This window comes from Heptranchias perlo, chromosome 18 (genome assembly GCF_035084215.1).
Source record: "Heptranchias perlo isolate sHepPer1 chromosome 18, sHepPer1.hap1, whole genome shotgun sequence".
Lineage (NCBI taxonomy): Eukaryota > Metazoa > Chordata > Chondrichthyes > Hexanchiformes > Hexanchidae > Heptranchias > Heptranchias perlo.
In genome coordinates, this window is record NC_090342.1 from 27426694 (window position 1) to 27442392 (window position 15699).

General features: G+C 48.1%; 1 protein-coding gene across 1 annotated transcript in view; it reads left to right on the forward strand.

Moving 5' to 3' along the window:
- Window positions 1-15699, forward strand: part of LOC137334698 (dedicator of cytokinesis protein 4-like) — a 329737-nt gene that overhangs the window by 303167 nt on the left and 10871 nt on the right. Inside the window, exons 46-51 of the mRNA XM_067999572.1 lie at window positions 1632-1752; window positions 7417-7498; window positions 7661-7770; window positions 8939-9011; window positions 11202-11318; window positions 14870-14949. Coding sequence (XP_067855673.1) covers window positions 1632-1752; window positions 7417-7498; window positions 7661-7770; window positions 8939-9011; window positions 11202-11318; window positions 14870-14949 — 583 coding nt within the window. The remainder of the gene's footprint in view (window positions 1-1631; window positions 1753-7416; window positions 7499-7660; window positions 7771-8938; window positions 9012-11201; window positions 11319-14869; window positions 14950-15699) is intronic.

Genomic DNA, 15699 nt, shown 5'->3' on the forward strand with positions numbered 1-15699 from the left:
TTTACGTATATTGAAAAACAGATATCCTGTTATAATGGGCAATGCATGGTCAAGACGCATCTCGATTGTTGGTGAAAGCGATGATACCATGTTAAACAGCTGTTTTGCCTAAATGAACGCTCGCAGCATAGTTCAGAAGATACAAGAGAAAATAACATTGTGTCTTTGCATCACACAAGCCTCCACCTTCGGTCCATCTCCTCGCAGGGAAAACAAAACATATGAGGGGTAATTTTAATTCCCTCCAACCGTAGAAATGGGGCAGCAGGGGAGTTAAAATCGAGGTGGTTGATTTACCACTCTAATCCCATTATGCTGGCATTTTAACTCAGCCCTTCTGTTAAGTGCCCACCTGAAGGAGCCTCATCAACCTATGCAAATCAGGGTTCTATGACGCACATAGAACCCCAAAGCAATTTAGAGGACCTACTGGACAAAGCTGACCAAGAGGCCCCAAAAAGGTAAGTCTAAAATAATTTTTGTGGGGCCAGGAGGATCAGGAGTGCACCACTGGGCTCTACAAGAATAAAGTGGGCAGCTGTTGTTGTGGCCTCTCCCCCCACCCCGCCTGTAGTCCGCCTGATATTGCATTGCGTCGGAGCTGGCAAGCTGCAATGAGGCGCCTGTTCGGGCCAATGACATATTAATTAGGACCCACCCTCAAAATGGACCAGGAATCCCGAAGGGTCCCCGATAATTAAAATCACCATATGAAGGCACAGAAATCTTCTAAGTGTTCGTTTTATGGATGAATTTCCTCCATTGTTTAATCAAAACATTAGCGCACCTTCAAATTTGATGGATGGTTCTTATCTTTTTATGCTTGGAATTAAAATGTGACTGCTTTAAAATCTGAAAAATAAGCCACCATATTCTGTGTATTGAAATACCTCTTGTTTAAAATTTCAAACCAAAGAGACCAGTTAATGGAAGACGTATACCTATGAACTTATATCCATGCTGAAGGACTTCCGTGCAGACTTGCACCTATGATTATGAATATCTCAATACTTCCAGCTCCACATTCTTCTATCCTGCTCTCTTCTCTCCTCTCCCTCCCCCCACCCCTCCCCCTTGCCCATGTCCACACTTGGGATGTTCCAGTTTGGGGCATCTGGCAAGTGCTTTTTGGTTGACATGTCAAGTTCACTTAATAGTTTGAAGGGGATCACTCCTCCCCTCCAATCCATCCATAACATCTCTCGTACTAAACTTTCTGCCCCTAGACAACTCAGCAGAGACTGGCAAACCTAACTTCTGGAAAATTCTTGAGTGCAAATATCAGCTGAGACCAAGATGTGAACTCGGATGAGAATCCACACCATAAAGCTGGAAGTACCTGGCTGTCTTCAAATATCAAACAAATTCTCAATAAATAGCCAGCCTGTTATTGAAACACTGAGAGAGTAGCATATTTCTGTACTACTGTGCACTGAGTGCTCACTGCTCCATAAACCAGCATTGCACCGAGGATCAAAAAGAAAAATGGTAAAACAGCGGTCAGTTTTTTTTAAAATTAGCCACTAAATAGATGACATTTCTTTCAACACAATCATTTTTGTTATTGCAACTAGAGAGAAGAAAATATGTTAGTATGTTAATGCTGGTATGTGCTCTGCTCTTCCTTGCAGCCCATTAAGTTACCCAGCATTTAACAGGTACTCTTCTTCATCCTTGTCATCACAAGCATCAGCTGAAGTTAGTAACATCACTGGGCAGTCTGAAAGCTCTGATGAAGTCTTTCATATGCAGGTATATCATGTCTTGTATAAAAGAAAATCACAATAATCACTATTGTATTAAATATAATCCCATTTCATTTAAACAGATACTTTGATGAACTGGCCAAAGTAGTAGTTATGTAGGTGTGTTGCTTCTATTGCTGTGAGTAGAATTCCTAAATGAGGACAGTATAGTTGATGAGCAGAAACACACAATGGGTGGGGCTCTTATTGTTTTAAAGGAGCCAACAGCAGTTTGGATTCTATTCCCCGGGATCTCGCCTCATAAAAGATTGTTGGACTGGGCTCCTCCCGATACTGCTACATCCTAGCAACTCGATGCTCCAAAAACCCTCCCAAGTCTTGCTGGACCGCAAAATCTCGCACCTCAGACTTCTTTCTCCACCTGCTCCTAGGCCCCAATATTTGCAGGGAGGGAGCGGGGGTGCATGTCAGCATCTGGAAATCCCGGGCAGGTGGACGTCCTGCTGAATTTAACATCAGGACCTCATTAGAATTTTTTTACACCCTTTCCCATCCAGCAGCCGGCCAGATTGCTGCGGGGTGGGAAAGACTGGGCTTGGAAGGCTGCAGCTGGGGACAGTCCCTGGCATTCAAGAAGATCGGCGTTCAGTTGGGGGCAGGTGGGGGGGGGGGGGGGGGGGGGGGAAGAGATAGAGATCGTGGAGGGGACGGGGAGAGAGAAATCACCCGGGGGTGAAGAGAGAATTTGCGCACGGGCACGCGGTGGGGATAGAAACCACGAGCACGTGAACGGCGGGGGCGGGGGCGGGCGCGGGCGTGCAGAAATCGCACGAGGACGAGGGCGGGTGCAGGGTAGAATGCACGAATTCAGGGGGATAGAAAGTACACGCGGCACAGGGTGAGGGGGGGTGCAGAAATTGAGCGCGCGTGCTGGGGGCGGGGAGGGGGTAGAAATCGTGTGCGTGCACAAACATGGGGGGCATAGCAATCACGTGTGGGGGTAGAAATCACGCACTTGCGGGCGGTGGGGGATGGCGATCCCGCGCGCAGTGGATGGGGGATAGAACTCCCGCGCGCGGCGGATGGGGGATAGATATCAGACGCACGTACGGGGGCGGTGTGGGGGGCGTAGAAATCACGCGTGATGGCCGCGGGAGGGGATTAAGAAATCTCACGCGGGGAGGCGGAAATCACATGTCGTGTTGGTGGCGGTGGTGGGGGCGGGAAGAATATCACGCGTGGTGGTGGTGGTGGTGGGGAAATCCCACGCGGGGGCAGTTGGTCGGGGGGGGGGGTGGAAATCACACGGGGGGGGGGCAGTTGGTGGGGGGAGGGGGTGGAAATCACGCGTGGGGGCAGATGGTGGTGGGGGGGGGGGGGGGGTGTGGAAATAATGCGTGGGGGCAGTTGGTGGGGGGGGGTGTGGAAAATCACGCGCGGGGGCAGTTGGTGGGGGAGGGGGGTGGAAATCACGCGCGGGGGCAGTTGGTGGGGGAGGGGGGTGGAAATCACGCGCGGGGGCAGTTGGTGGGGTGGGAAATCACACGGGGGGGCAGTTGGTGGGGTGGGAAATCACACGGGGGGCAGTTGGTGGGGTGGGGTGGGGAATCACAAGAGGGGGCTGGAAATCACGCGCGGGGGCAGTTGGTGGTGGGGGGGGTGCACAGGGGGGCAGTTGGTGGGGGGAGGGGGTGGAAATCACACGGGGGTCAGTTGGTGGGGGGAGGGGGTGGAAATCACACGGGGGTCAGTTGGTGGGGGGAGGGGGTGGAAATCATGCGCGGGGGCAGTTGGTGGGGGTGGGGGTGGTGGTCGGGGGTGGAAATCACGCGCGGGGGCAGTTGGTGGGGGAGGGCGCTGGAAATCACGCGTGGGGGCAGTTGGTGGGGGGGGAAATCACACGGGTGGGCAGTTGGTGGGGGGAGGGGTGGAAATCACACGGGGGGGCAGTTGGTGGGGGGAGGGGTGGAAATCACACGGGGGGGCAGTTGGTGGGGGGAGGGGGTGGAAATCACACGGGGGGGCAGTTGGTGGGGGGAGGGGTGGAAATCACACGGGGGGGCAGTTGGTGGGGGGAGGGGTGGAAATCACACGGGGGGGCAGTTGGTGGGGGGAGGGGGTGGAAATCACACGGGGGGGCAGTTGGTGGTGGTGGGGGTGGGAATGACGCGCGGGGGCAGTTGGTGGGGGTGGGAATGACGTGCGGGGGCAGTTGGTGGGGGGTGGAAATCACGTGCGGGGGCAGTTGGTGGGGGGGGGGGGGGTGCGGGTGGAAATCACGCGCGGGGGCGGTTGGTGGGGTGGGAAATCACACGCGGGGGCAGTTGGTGCGGTGGGAAATCACGCGCGGGGGCAGTCGGCGGGGTGGGGTGGGGTGGGGTGGGAAATCACACGAGGGGCTGGAAATCACGCGTGGGGGCAGTTGGTGGTGGGGGGGTGTGGAAATCACGCGCGGGGGCAGTTGGTGGGGTGGGAAATCACACGGGGGGGGGGCAGTTGGTGGGGTGGGAAATCACACGGGGGGGGCAGTTGGTGGGGTGGGAAATGACACGGGGGGGGGGGCAGTTGGTGGGGTGGGAAATGACACGGGGGGGGGCAGTTGGTGGGGTGGGAAATGACACGGGGGGGGGGGCAGTTGGTGGGGTGGGAAATGACACGGGGGGGGGCAGTTGGTGGGGTGGGAAATGACACGGGGGGGGGCAGTTGGTGGGGTGGGAAATGACATGGGGGGGGGCAGTTGGTGGGGTGGGAAATCACGCGCGGGGGCAGTTGGTGGTGGGGGGGGTGCACAGGGGGGCAGTTGGTGGGGGGAGGGGGTGGAAATCACACGGGGGTCAGTTGGTGGGGGGAGGGGGTGGAAATCACACGGGGGTCAGTTGGTGGGGGGAGGGGGTGGAAATCATGCGCGGGGGCAGTTGGTGGGGGTGGGGGTGGTGGTCGGGGGTGGAAATCACGCGCGGGGGCAGTTGGTGGGGGAGGGCGCTGGAAATCACGCGTGGGGGCAGTTGGTGGGGGGGGAAATCACACGGGTGGGCAGTTGGTGGGGGGAGGGGTGGAAATCACACGGGGGGGCAGTTGGTGGGGGGAGGGGTGGAAATCACACGGGGGGGCAGTTGGTGGGGGGAGGGGGTGGAAATCACACGGGGGGGCAGTTGGTGGGGGGAGGGGTGGAAATCACACGGGGGGGCAGTTGGTGGGGGGAGGGGTGGAAATCACACGGGGGGGCAGTTGGTGGGGGGAGGGGGTGGAAATCACACGGGGGGGCAGTTGGTGGTGGTGGGGGTGGGAATGACGCGCGGGGGCAGTTGGTGGGGGTGGGAATGACGTGCGGGGGCAGTTGGTGGGGGGTGGAAATCACGTGCGGGGGCAGTTGGTGGGGGGGGGGGGTGCGGGTGGAAATCACGCGCGGGGGCGGTTGGTGGGGTGGGAAATCACACGCGGGGGCAGTTGGTGCGGTGGGAAATCACGCGCGGGGGCAGTCGGCGGGGTGGGGTGGGGTGGGGTGGGAAATCACACGAGGGGCTGGAAATCACGCGTGGGGGCAGTTGGTGGTGGGGGGGTGTGGAAATCACGCGCGGGGGCAGTTGGTGGGGTGGGAAATCACACGGGGGGGGGGCAGTTGGTGGGGTGGGAAATCACACGGGGGGGGCAGTTGGTGGGGTGGGAAATGACACGGGGGGGGGGGCAGTTGGTGGGGTGGGAAATGACACGGGGGGGGGCAGTTGGTGGGGTGGGAAATGACACGGGGGGGGGGGGCAGTTGGTGGGGTGGGAAATGACACGGGGGGGGGCAGTTGGTGGGGTGGGAAATGACACGGGGGGGGGCAGTTGGTGGGGTGGGAAATGACATGGGGGGGGGCAGTTGGTGGGGTGGGAAATCACACGGGGGGGGCAGTTGGTGGGGTGGGAAATCACATGAGGTGCTGGAAATCACGCGCGGGGGCAGTTGGTTGGGGGGGGGGGGGGTGGTGGAAATCACGCGCGGGGGCAGTTGGGGGGGGGGGGGGGGGGAGTGGAAATCACGCGCGGGGGCAGTTGGTGGTGGGGGGGGATAAAAAGAATCAAATGCGCGCGGTGCGGGCTGGGGAGAGGAGGAAGTGAGAATGTTGTCGGGGGGGGGGGGGGGGAGAGAAATTGAGCGTGGGGCGGTGGGAGGAAGGCAAGAAATTGCTGGGGGGTGAGTGAGTGAGGAAGGGGGTAGGTGAACAGGAGGGCGAGTGGGGGTGGAGAGGAGGGGGAGGAGCACAGGGGAGGTGGAGAGGAGAGATGTGAGGAGGAAGGGAGAAATCGCGCCAGGGCAGGGCAAGGAGGAGGGAGGAGGGGGAAGTGGGAGCAAGAGAGAGGACAGAAATGGGGTGGGGAGGGATCAGGATCGCAGGGGGAGGTCTGAATATCACGCTGGGGGGCAGGGGGAGGTCAGCAGATAGTGATCGCAGCAGAAGATTTCCTTGACGGGCCGGGGGAAGCAGTCCTGTCCCTGCTCCTCTCCCTGCTCCTCTCCCACAAGCAGCGCTGGAAAATTGCTTACCTCCTGGATCTGGTAGTTCCCGCCTCCCTTTAGCTGCCGGCTTTCCCGAGCCCTGGGAAACCCGGCCAGCCTGTGTTAAATTTAAATGGCTGCCAAAATCTGAGGAACAAGGCCTCATTTAAATATTGAAATCACTGACCCACCTCTCCAGAGCGGGTTACTCGACCGCCCCCAAACCCGCCGCGGTTAAACCGGAAATAGGCACGTTTCACATTTTTAACAATTTAATATGTACTGCTGATCTGCAGTGTTGCAATAAGATAATTATGAGTTGCTATACAGAAATCTCCAACAATTTCAACTACACTAATTCTCATTAGATGACGTACGGTTGATTTGTTACTCTATTGACTAGATTTTCCTTGACCAGCGTAAGTGTGGCAAGGTAACGCAAGTTGATCCCAGTGAACTTCCCATAATTTCAGCAAGCTCCTGATAGTATTCCTTGGGAGTTGATCTCTTTAGGGAGGGAGGGAGGGGTGAGAAAAGACCCCTGCTGCAAGAATTCAATACCAGCAGTAGCTTAAAGGGGCAGGTACCTTTGAAAATTTTCAACATGCTAATGGCTCCGATAATGTGGCAAAAAACTATTATAACTGGTAATCTATATTCTCTCGATCAATTGTTAATCCTACTCTGGCCATTTAAATAATTTACGCTGTTGCACCTCACTTAGCAGCACTGAACACCCATTGTGTTCTGTTGTTCCGAGTGTCCAGCAGTAATGACAGAAAATGGGACATGGGGGTCATTTTAACTTATCCCTCCCGGTGGGAAGCTGACATAATCGGGTCGGCTAACCGTTTTATACCCCGACCGATTTTACTGTAAAAAGGGTGGTCGACCCGAACCCACTCCTTTCCCGCACGGCAGGTTAGGTTAAGATTGGCCCCATGAGATCACTATATTGTTATCTCTTCATTTAAATACACCAGCCCTTTCTTCGGCAGTCTTTTCTGCAAGAAGTGATGCTAGAAAATAGGACAGCCATAAAAGTAGGTAGGGATTTGATGTAACCCACCCTAATACTGGCAGCAATCCAGAAGAAAATCCTGCCTTGTAGGTTTCTATCATACCTATTGAGAGTCAAAATAATGACGTTGTAGCCTATTTGGGAATAATTTATTGTCCTTCAAAAGCAAAGAATGCCTTTAATAATAAACTCATTGTATATTCTTTGTAGGCAAGTCCATCTACCTCAAGCTTAAGCTCCACACATTCAGCCTCTCCTAATATTACTAGTTCAGCTCCATCCAGTGCCAGAGGTAGGTCTGCTCAATCCAGTTAACTGCTCCTTTTTAAAGTTGAAGTGCAAGCTGTTTGTCAAAGGATATAAAATATTTGCAAGTATGAATTTCTTTGTGTGATAGTGTGACTATAATGGCCGAATAGTTTAAAAGAAATTGTTTGCTTACTGTGTATTTTAGGTTCCCCATTGCTATCTGATAAGCACAAACATTCAAGAGAAAATACATGTTTGTCTCCCAGAGAACGGCCTTGTAGTGCCATTTATCCAATATCCATGGAACCTGCACAGGTAAGCGACCACTAAGAAAGGTCAGTGTCAGTACTGCTATCAAATAAACATGATTACAAACACAAAATACTCAAGCTGATTGTAACTGAAGATTTCACAATTAGAGTTAAATTACAAAATGTGGACTTGATTGAAGCATTCAAAATAAATGGACCAATTCCTCTCAGAAAAAGCAGTTTAGGCTGTGTTGATTAACTTGATGGTAAATAAAAATTGGATAGATATCTGGTTCAAAACAAGATTGAAGAGAAGTAGGGATGTGGGTGATTAAATATTCTATGGAAATCATGATTCCTGCACTGCTGGGAGCATGGAACGGTCAAATACAGTCATTTAGGGTTAAACTATCAATGAAAGGCTTTTTTTGTTATGCTCTGAACAGGGAATAGAAGGATATGGGCTTGGCAATAGGACATGACGGAGGTGAAAATTATCTGCCGACCCTGAACATAGACCTAAATAGCCAAACAAACTAGACAGACTGTGTGTAGATCAACGTAAGCACTAGATAATAAGATCGTCAACTTCATAAAGTTGGAGAATAAGTGCTGCTTCAGATTAATATTTTTTAGCTTTACACACAATTCAGAGGCCAAAATATAGTGAGGATGTTAATCTGCCTTTTTTATCTTGAAGGACTGGCGAACTCATTTTTCTCACTTGCTTATAACCTAGGCAGATTACAATGCTGCTTTTCCATTATTCACTGCAAACTGAAGAGAAAATTCTTTGGTGACAGATGAAGGTCCCATTAGTGCTACAATTGATGATGTTGCACAACGTACCAAACTAAACTTTGCTTACAACAGTGGTTTTAAAATGGTGAAAACCCTTTTGCAAAGCTATTGTCTTTATTTTGAAAACTTGATATCTGCAAAATTTTCAATGGACAGATATTGCAAAATAAATAGAACCTTGATTAGGTTATACCCTCAAAGTGTATCTTCGTGATAGATTCTAGGTTATTCAAAAATATCTCTTCTTAACTGGACAAACTTGAATTGTTGTGGAATTTTAGCAGATCAGGACTTTGTCAGATATTATCTTACAGCAATGTCCTGTTTCCAGTAGGTGCTTTATTTAGTAGTATAGGGGCATTGTGCCTTTCATCATGTTTGTTGAGTTGGTACTTGCCATGCATTGTTTCAATAAACCCTCTGTTTACCAGCAGACACTTACCCAGCAGATTGGTGATTCCTGCATGCCCAGAAGTGATCCCAATTTATCTGCACCTGAAAAAGGTGGGTTTATGCTACAATTCCCTTTCTACATATACATTTTCTTTAGTAATTAACCATTGCTGTTGGACTGTATTGGACAATAGAGTATAGGCTGATCAATCTGAAAATCAAGAGCACAGGTTAAGTCGCAAGATCAGAATATAATTACAGGTGCACTCCCCACTGCATTCAGTTCTGGTCACCAAGGCACAAGGAAAACATCCAAGCCCAGGAAGTGATGCAGAGGAGGGCAAAAAAGCTGATCTCTGCTGCCGGCGGAGTGAGTTATGAGGAAAGTTTAGAAAAACATGGGCACTTCAGGCTTGAAAGAAGGTGTATGAGGGAGCAGGGGACCTTATAGAGGGATGGAAGTGAAATTTCAAGTTAAACCACAGCTGCAGGACAAGGTGACGTGCAAAAAATATTGTAAAACAAATAAATGCAGGTCTGATATCAGGGAGCACTTCTTCAAATAGTGATTAATATTGTGAATGGCATTTCAAGTGGCTTGGTGGCATTGAAGAGGCAGTTGAATGAAATGATCATGGGTTGAGGGGGGAATTGTAGGTTTCTGAAAGGATGAGCTAGATGGGCCTGGATGGCTTCTCTCAACTGTATTTGTCATGGTGCTCTTTGTGATACATTTAATATATACCATCTACATTTTTGAAGTCAGCAAAAATTAAATGTACCATTCACTCTGCGCTACTGTAACAATGGAGTATTATGAATGTTATATCAAAGTAACTTGCAAATAAGTTTAGAAGAAATAGATTGGGAGGTCTGAGAAGCAGAATGTCCCCTGATTTACAGGGGAGTCTGATTGTTACATTGATTCACTAAGTAATTAGTGTACATGATTAATTTTTAAACACATTGGGCAGAATTTTGACCTCTAGCCAGAAAGGGAGCGGGGGTGGGAGGGGAAGATTTTTGGGTGCGAAACCCAGAAGGTAAGATCCATGATCGCGACCTTAATGAGGTGATTTTACTTCCGGGCTGCGTGGCTGGGAGCCAGCCTGATTGACAGGCTGGCTAGCTGTGGGGCAGGAAGGCCTGTGGTAGCAGGCTGCAGCCAGGGATCAGAGGGAGGGAGGGACGGATCATGATCTGGGGAGGACATCGGATGGGCCAGGGAGAAGATCGGGGGGCCGGGGAGGATATCGGAGGGTAGGGAGGTCGGGTGAAGAGTCAGAAGTAGGTGGGGGGCCACCATCTGGAGTGGGGGGGGTCCACCATTGGCGGTGGGGGGACTGCTGATCGTGGGGTCCTGTCAGCCAGGTGAGCTTGTTGGGCCTGGAAGAAGCACTCCCGCTCCGCCGGGCCCACAAGCAGTGCAATAAAGGCACTCACCTCATGGATCAGGCCCTTCCCGCCTGCTTTCACCTGACGTGAATCGGAAACGATGGAAAACCCGAACGGGTAAGGTAAAATTCATTAAAGTTTTCCAATGCACAGAAAATTAAGTACCTCGAATATTTCAATGAGGTACATTGCCCCTTTAAAGTATTGGCCCGCCAGCTTTAAGTTACCCCAATGTGTCAAAGTGCCATCCTTACAACATTATATTTAACAAGTTTAATTGAACAAGATGTTTGTATGAATGTTTTGAGAATATAATACTGATAGTCTGTCACAATTGTAAATGTATCAGCTTTGTGTATGTTGAAATATATGCCTATTTACAACAACAATTTATATGGCATCTTTAACATAGAAAAACGTCCCAAGTCTCTTCACAGAAGCGTATTCTGACAAATATGGACAGAGCCCAAGAAAGAGATATTAGGAAGGGTGACCAAAAGTTTAGTCAAAGAGGTGGGTGTTGAAGGAGGAGTGGGAGATGGAAAGGCAAATAAGTTATAAGGGAGGAAATTCCAGAGTTTGGGGCCTAGACGGCTGAAGGCACAGCTACCATTGGTGGGGTGAAGGATGCACAAGAGGCCAGGTTTGGGGGAACGCATAGTTGACGGAGCATTGTAGAAGGTTACAGAGATAGGGAGGGCCGAGGCCATGAAGGGATTTGAATATGAGGGTGAAAATTTTAAATTAGAGGTGTTGGGGGACTGGGAGCCAATGTAGGTCAGTGAGCACAGGCCAACCTATTGAAAAAAAATGATAGTAAATGTAGTGCACATGTATAATAATGAAATATATTAATCAGGGACTCTTTTCAGCATACTAAGCAGTGCATGTATTATTCTTTCACAGTAATGAACCCAACTCCCAGTAGTTGGAGCTTAGACAGTGGTAAGGAAGCTCGAACCTGTGTACCAGACAGTGCAAGGCTGGTGTCTCCTCCTGTCCCACCCAGGCCAACGCATACAGGTAATGACATGTAGTCTGACTGCACATTATGTAATGCACCAGACTATGGTCTTAGTTGCATTTGGATAAAACCACTATTAATGAATTTTATAACAAGATCACCACCAGAACTCCTCAGAATGAGTGCTCTTCCAGTTAGTCTGCCAAAGCAACTTAAACATTCTATTCTCATTTTTTACATTCAATTACGTTAATAGTTTTGGTAAGCATTTAAGATGTTTAGAAACATAGAAAATAGGAGCAAGAGTAGGCCATTCGGCCCTTCGGGCCTGCTGCGCCTTTCAAAATGATCATAGCTCATTGTCTAACTCAGTACCCTGTTCCCGCTTTTTCCCCATATCCCTTGATCCCTTTAGCATTAAGAAATATATCTATCTCCTTCTTGAATACATCTAATGACTTGGCCTCCACTGCCTTCTGTGGTAGAGAATTCCACAGCTTCACCACCCTCTGAGTGAAGAAATTTCTCCTCATCTCGGTTCTAAATGACATACTCCGTATCCTGAGACTGTGACCCCTGTTTCTGGACTTCCCAGCCATCGGGAACATCCTCCCTGCATCTAGTCTGTCTAGTCCTGTTAGAATTTTATATGTTTCGATGAGATCACCTCTCATTCTTCTAAACTCTAGTGAATATAGGCCTAGTCAACCCAATCTCTCCTCATACATCAGTCCTGCCATCCCAGGAATCAGTCTGGTAAACCTTCGTTGTACTCCCTCTATGGAAAGGATATCTTTCCTCAGATAAGGAGACCCAAAACTGCACACAATACTCCAGATGTGGTCTCACCCAGGCCCCGTACAACTGCAGTAGGACATCCCTGCTCTTGTACTCAAATCCTCTTGCAATGAAGGCCAACATACCATTCGCCTTCCTAACTGCTTGCTGCACCTGAATGCTCGCTTTCAGCAACTGGTGTACAAGGACACCCAGGTCTCGTTGCTCCTCCCCTCTTCCCAATCTATCACCATTCAGATAATCTGCCTTTCTGTTTTTACAACCAAAGTAGATAACCTCACATTTATCCACGTTATATTGCATCTGCCATGTTCTTGCCCACTCACCCAACTTGTCTAAATCACATTGGAGCCTCTTTGCATCCTCTTCACAGCTCACGTTCCAGCCCAGCTTTGTGTCGTCTGCAAACTTGGAAATGTTACATTTAGTTCCCTCATCCAAATCATTGATATATATTCTGAATAGCTGGGGCCCAAGCACTGATTCCTGCGGTACCCCACTAGTCACTGCCTGCCACCCGGAAAAAGACCCGTTTATTCCTACTCTCTGTTTCCTGTCTGTACAATTAATTCTCAATCCATGCCAGTATATTCCCCCCAATCCCATGTGCTTTAATTTTGCACACTAACCACTTGTGTGGGACCTTATCAAAAGCCTTCTGAAAATCCAAATACACCACATCCACTGGTTCTCCCCTATCTAGTCTACTAGTTACATCCTCAAAAAACTCCAGTGGATTTGTTAAGTATGATTTCCCTTTCATAAACCCATGCTGACTTTGTCCAATCCCATTAATGCCTTCTAAGTGTTCTGTTGTCACATCTTTTATAATAGACTCTAGCATTTTCCCCACTACTGATGTTAGGCTAACCGGTCTGTAATTCCCTGTTTTTTCTCTCCCTTTTTTAAATAGTGGGGTTACATTTGACACCCTCCAATCTGTAGGAACTGTTCCAGAGTCTATAGAATTTTGGAGGATGACCACCAATGCATCCACTATTTCCAGGGCCACTTCTAAAGGTGGTTTATGAAGTAGTTCTTTTTTGGTGAATTTAAGGTGTGTCTTTGAGTGTGAAGGGGAAATATTATTCTTACCTATACATATTTTTTAAAAAATCACTGATTTAAAAAGTACCAGGTCAAATTCACTTAATTTGCATATTTTTTAACCCATCTTGGTGTTTTATATATGTACAGTGAACCAAACAATTTGCAACCTTGATGACCTATTCAACTGCAAGCTGAGCTGCCGACCCCATATCCTTTCCATCACAAAGGCTGCCTACTTCCACGTCCATAACGTCGTCCATCTTAGTCCCTACCTCAGCCCATCTCCTACCGAAGTGCTCATCCACGCCTCAGTCACCTCTATAATCGACTATTCCAATGCTCTCCTGCCGATCTGCCATCCTCCATCCTCTGAGAAATCAGCTGGGACAAAACTCTGCTGCCAATATCGCTTCCTGCACATATCCCACTTGCCCATCATCCCTGTCCTCACTGACCTCCATTGGGTTTCTGTCCCCTAATACCTCAAATTTATAATTCTTATCATTGTATTTAAATCCCTCCATGGCCTTGCCCCTCCCTATCCAAATAATCTCCACCAGCTCTACAACTCCCCTCCTCCCAACTTTCCATTCCTCTGTTTCTGGCTTGCTCATACTTCCCCCCCCTTTCACCCCACCATTGATGGCTATCCCATTTAGCTGCCTTGGCTCCATGCTCTGAAATTTGCTCCCTAAACCCCTCTGCTTCTCCACCTCCCTGTTTGACCATACGTTTGGTCACCCTATTAACTCCTTTGGATTGATGTCCATTTTTTTCCTTATGCCTCTGTGAAGGACTTTGCAATGTTTTTCTGTCAAAGTGCTATTTAAATGAATGTTTCTTTGTTGTTAAACATTTTCAATGGGGACATTATAGCAAGAACAAATTACATCAGGTGTTTGTTTCTTCTCAGCCGGTAAGTGTTTTTTGGATCCAGCTGTTTTCTGAAAGGGATTGAAATCTTTACCAAGACAGCATTTGTTGAGTGAATAGCAATTAGTGAAGTCATGCATGTACAAGATGTCACTGTGCATCAGTATGAGACAGATCTTCAAATATTCAACATCAGGACCCTTGAGGTTATTACTTGTAACAGCAAAATTAAAAATCTAAATGTGAAAAAAAATATTGGGATCCTGATTGAACTCTGCAACATTAGTTATATGGACTGTGTTCATCTCAGTGCTAGCGATAATTTTGGCTTTTCAGACTAACAAACTCGAGAACATTTGATGGGATTGTCACAGGAAGTCTAGATCAGTGTTGTCCAATAGAAATTACTGACTAAGCCATGCTACTTGCTAACGACGATACCGTTTTAGCCACGTACAATAATTTTAGTAAAAAGTGCCTTACCCACAGTACAGGTAAATGTACTTTATGTGCATATTCACTTAACGAACATCTGTTGCCAGTCAGCAACTAAGGAATAACCATACCTCTGTAGTTGTCGTTCGTTTTTCTTGTTCCCTAGCAGGCAGGCTGACCATGAAGAAAGTGAAAAATATAAACGTTCAGGAATTCAAAAAGAGAGGGAAAAGAGAATAATGTAACAGGTGCAGCTTGTCATTTTTTGCCACGTATATGTTTTGGCACAAGTTTCACCCCTAGAATTTGTCCAGTGTTGACAGCTCTGGCTTTGTAATGAACTGTGAACTACTCCAATTCAATTTTGTTGTAATTAATAGTACTTTATTTTATAAGAATCATTTTATCTCTATGAAGTGTCAGCACTTTTTACTTCTTTTATTTGATGTTACAGGTTCACCTGCAAAGACATACAGGTCCTTTTCTCCACAGGCATTTGATACTCCACCTGCTCTTCCCAGATCTCCTCATAAGGTATGGGTGTTAATCACATAAAGAAATACAATCTAATGCAGCAGTGTCCAAGTAGTTTAAATTTGTGGACTGCATAGATCTGTACCATGAAGCCTTGTGGGCCAGATGTAAAGTTTAAATCTATGTTCCCATCAGTTTTCATATATCTCAGGATATTGATACAAATAAATGTTTGTGTTTTGGTATATGATTTATTCACCAATAAGGCAACAATATGAAGAACAACCCTTTCCTAATTTCCATGCTTAGATAATTCAAACAGGATAAACCAATGAATAAGAAATACAAATGCAAATAGGACCGATATGCCTGGGCTTTGTGGGCTGTATCTGGCCTAAGGGTTGTTGTTTGGACACCCCTAATCTAATGTCTGATGTACAAATTAACAATAACTGAATTTTTAACATACACATGCATTATGTCAGTTTGTCACAAGTTTTTAATACAAGGAAGAATTTCCAAGGGAGACCAAGGAAAATAACATATTTGTGACTGTATGTGAATATTCATGTGTTTATATGTACTTATTTGTAATTAAATGCCATGCCCCTTTTATACTGCAACAAGCATGCAGTACTGACTCAATTTATTAGTAGTATGAGTGGGGAGTCACATTTACATTGCCCTCCACATTACTGTGACATTGGGGAAAATGGAACTCCATGCATGTGTGCTCCAGTGAATGCACAAAGCATTGCTCACTGACCCACTGTCTGAAATTTCTAAACTGACCATTTTTGGTAGGTTTCA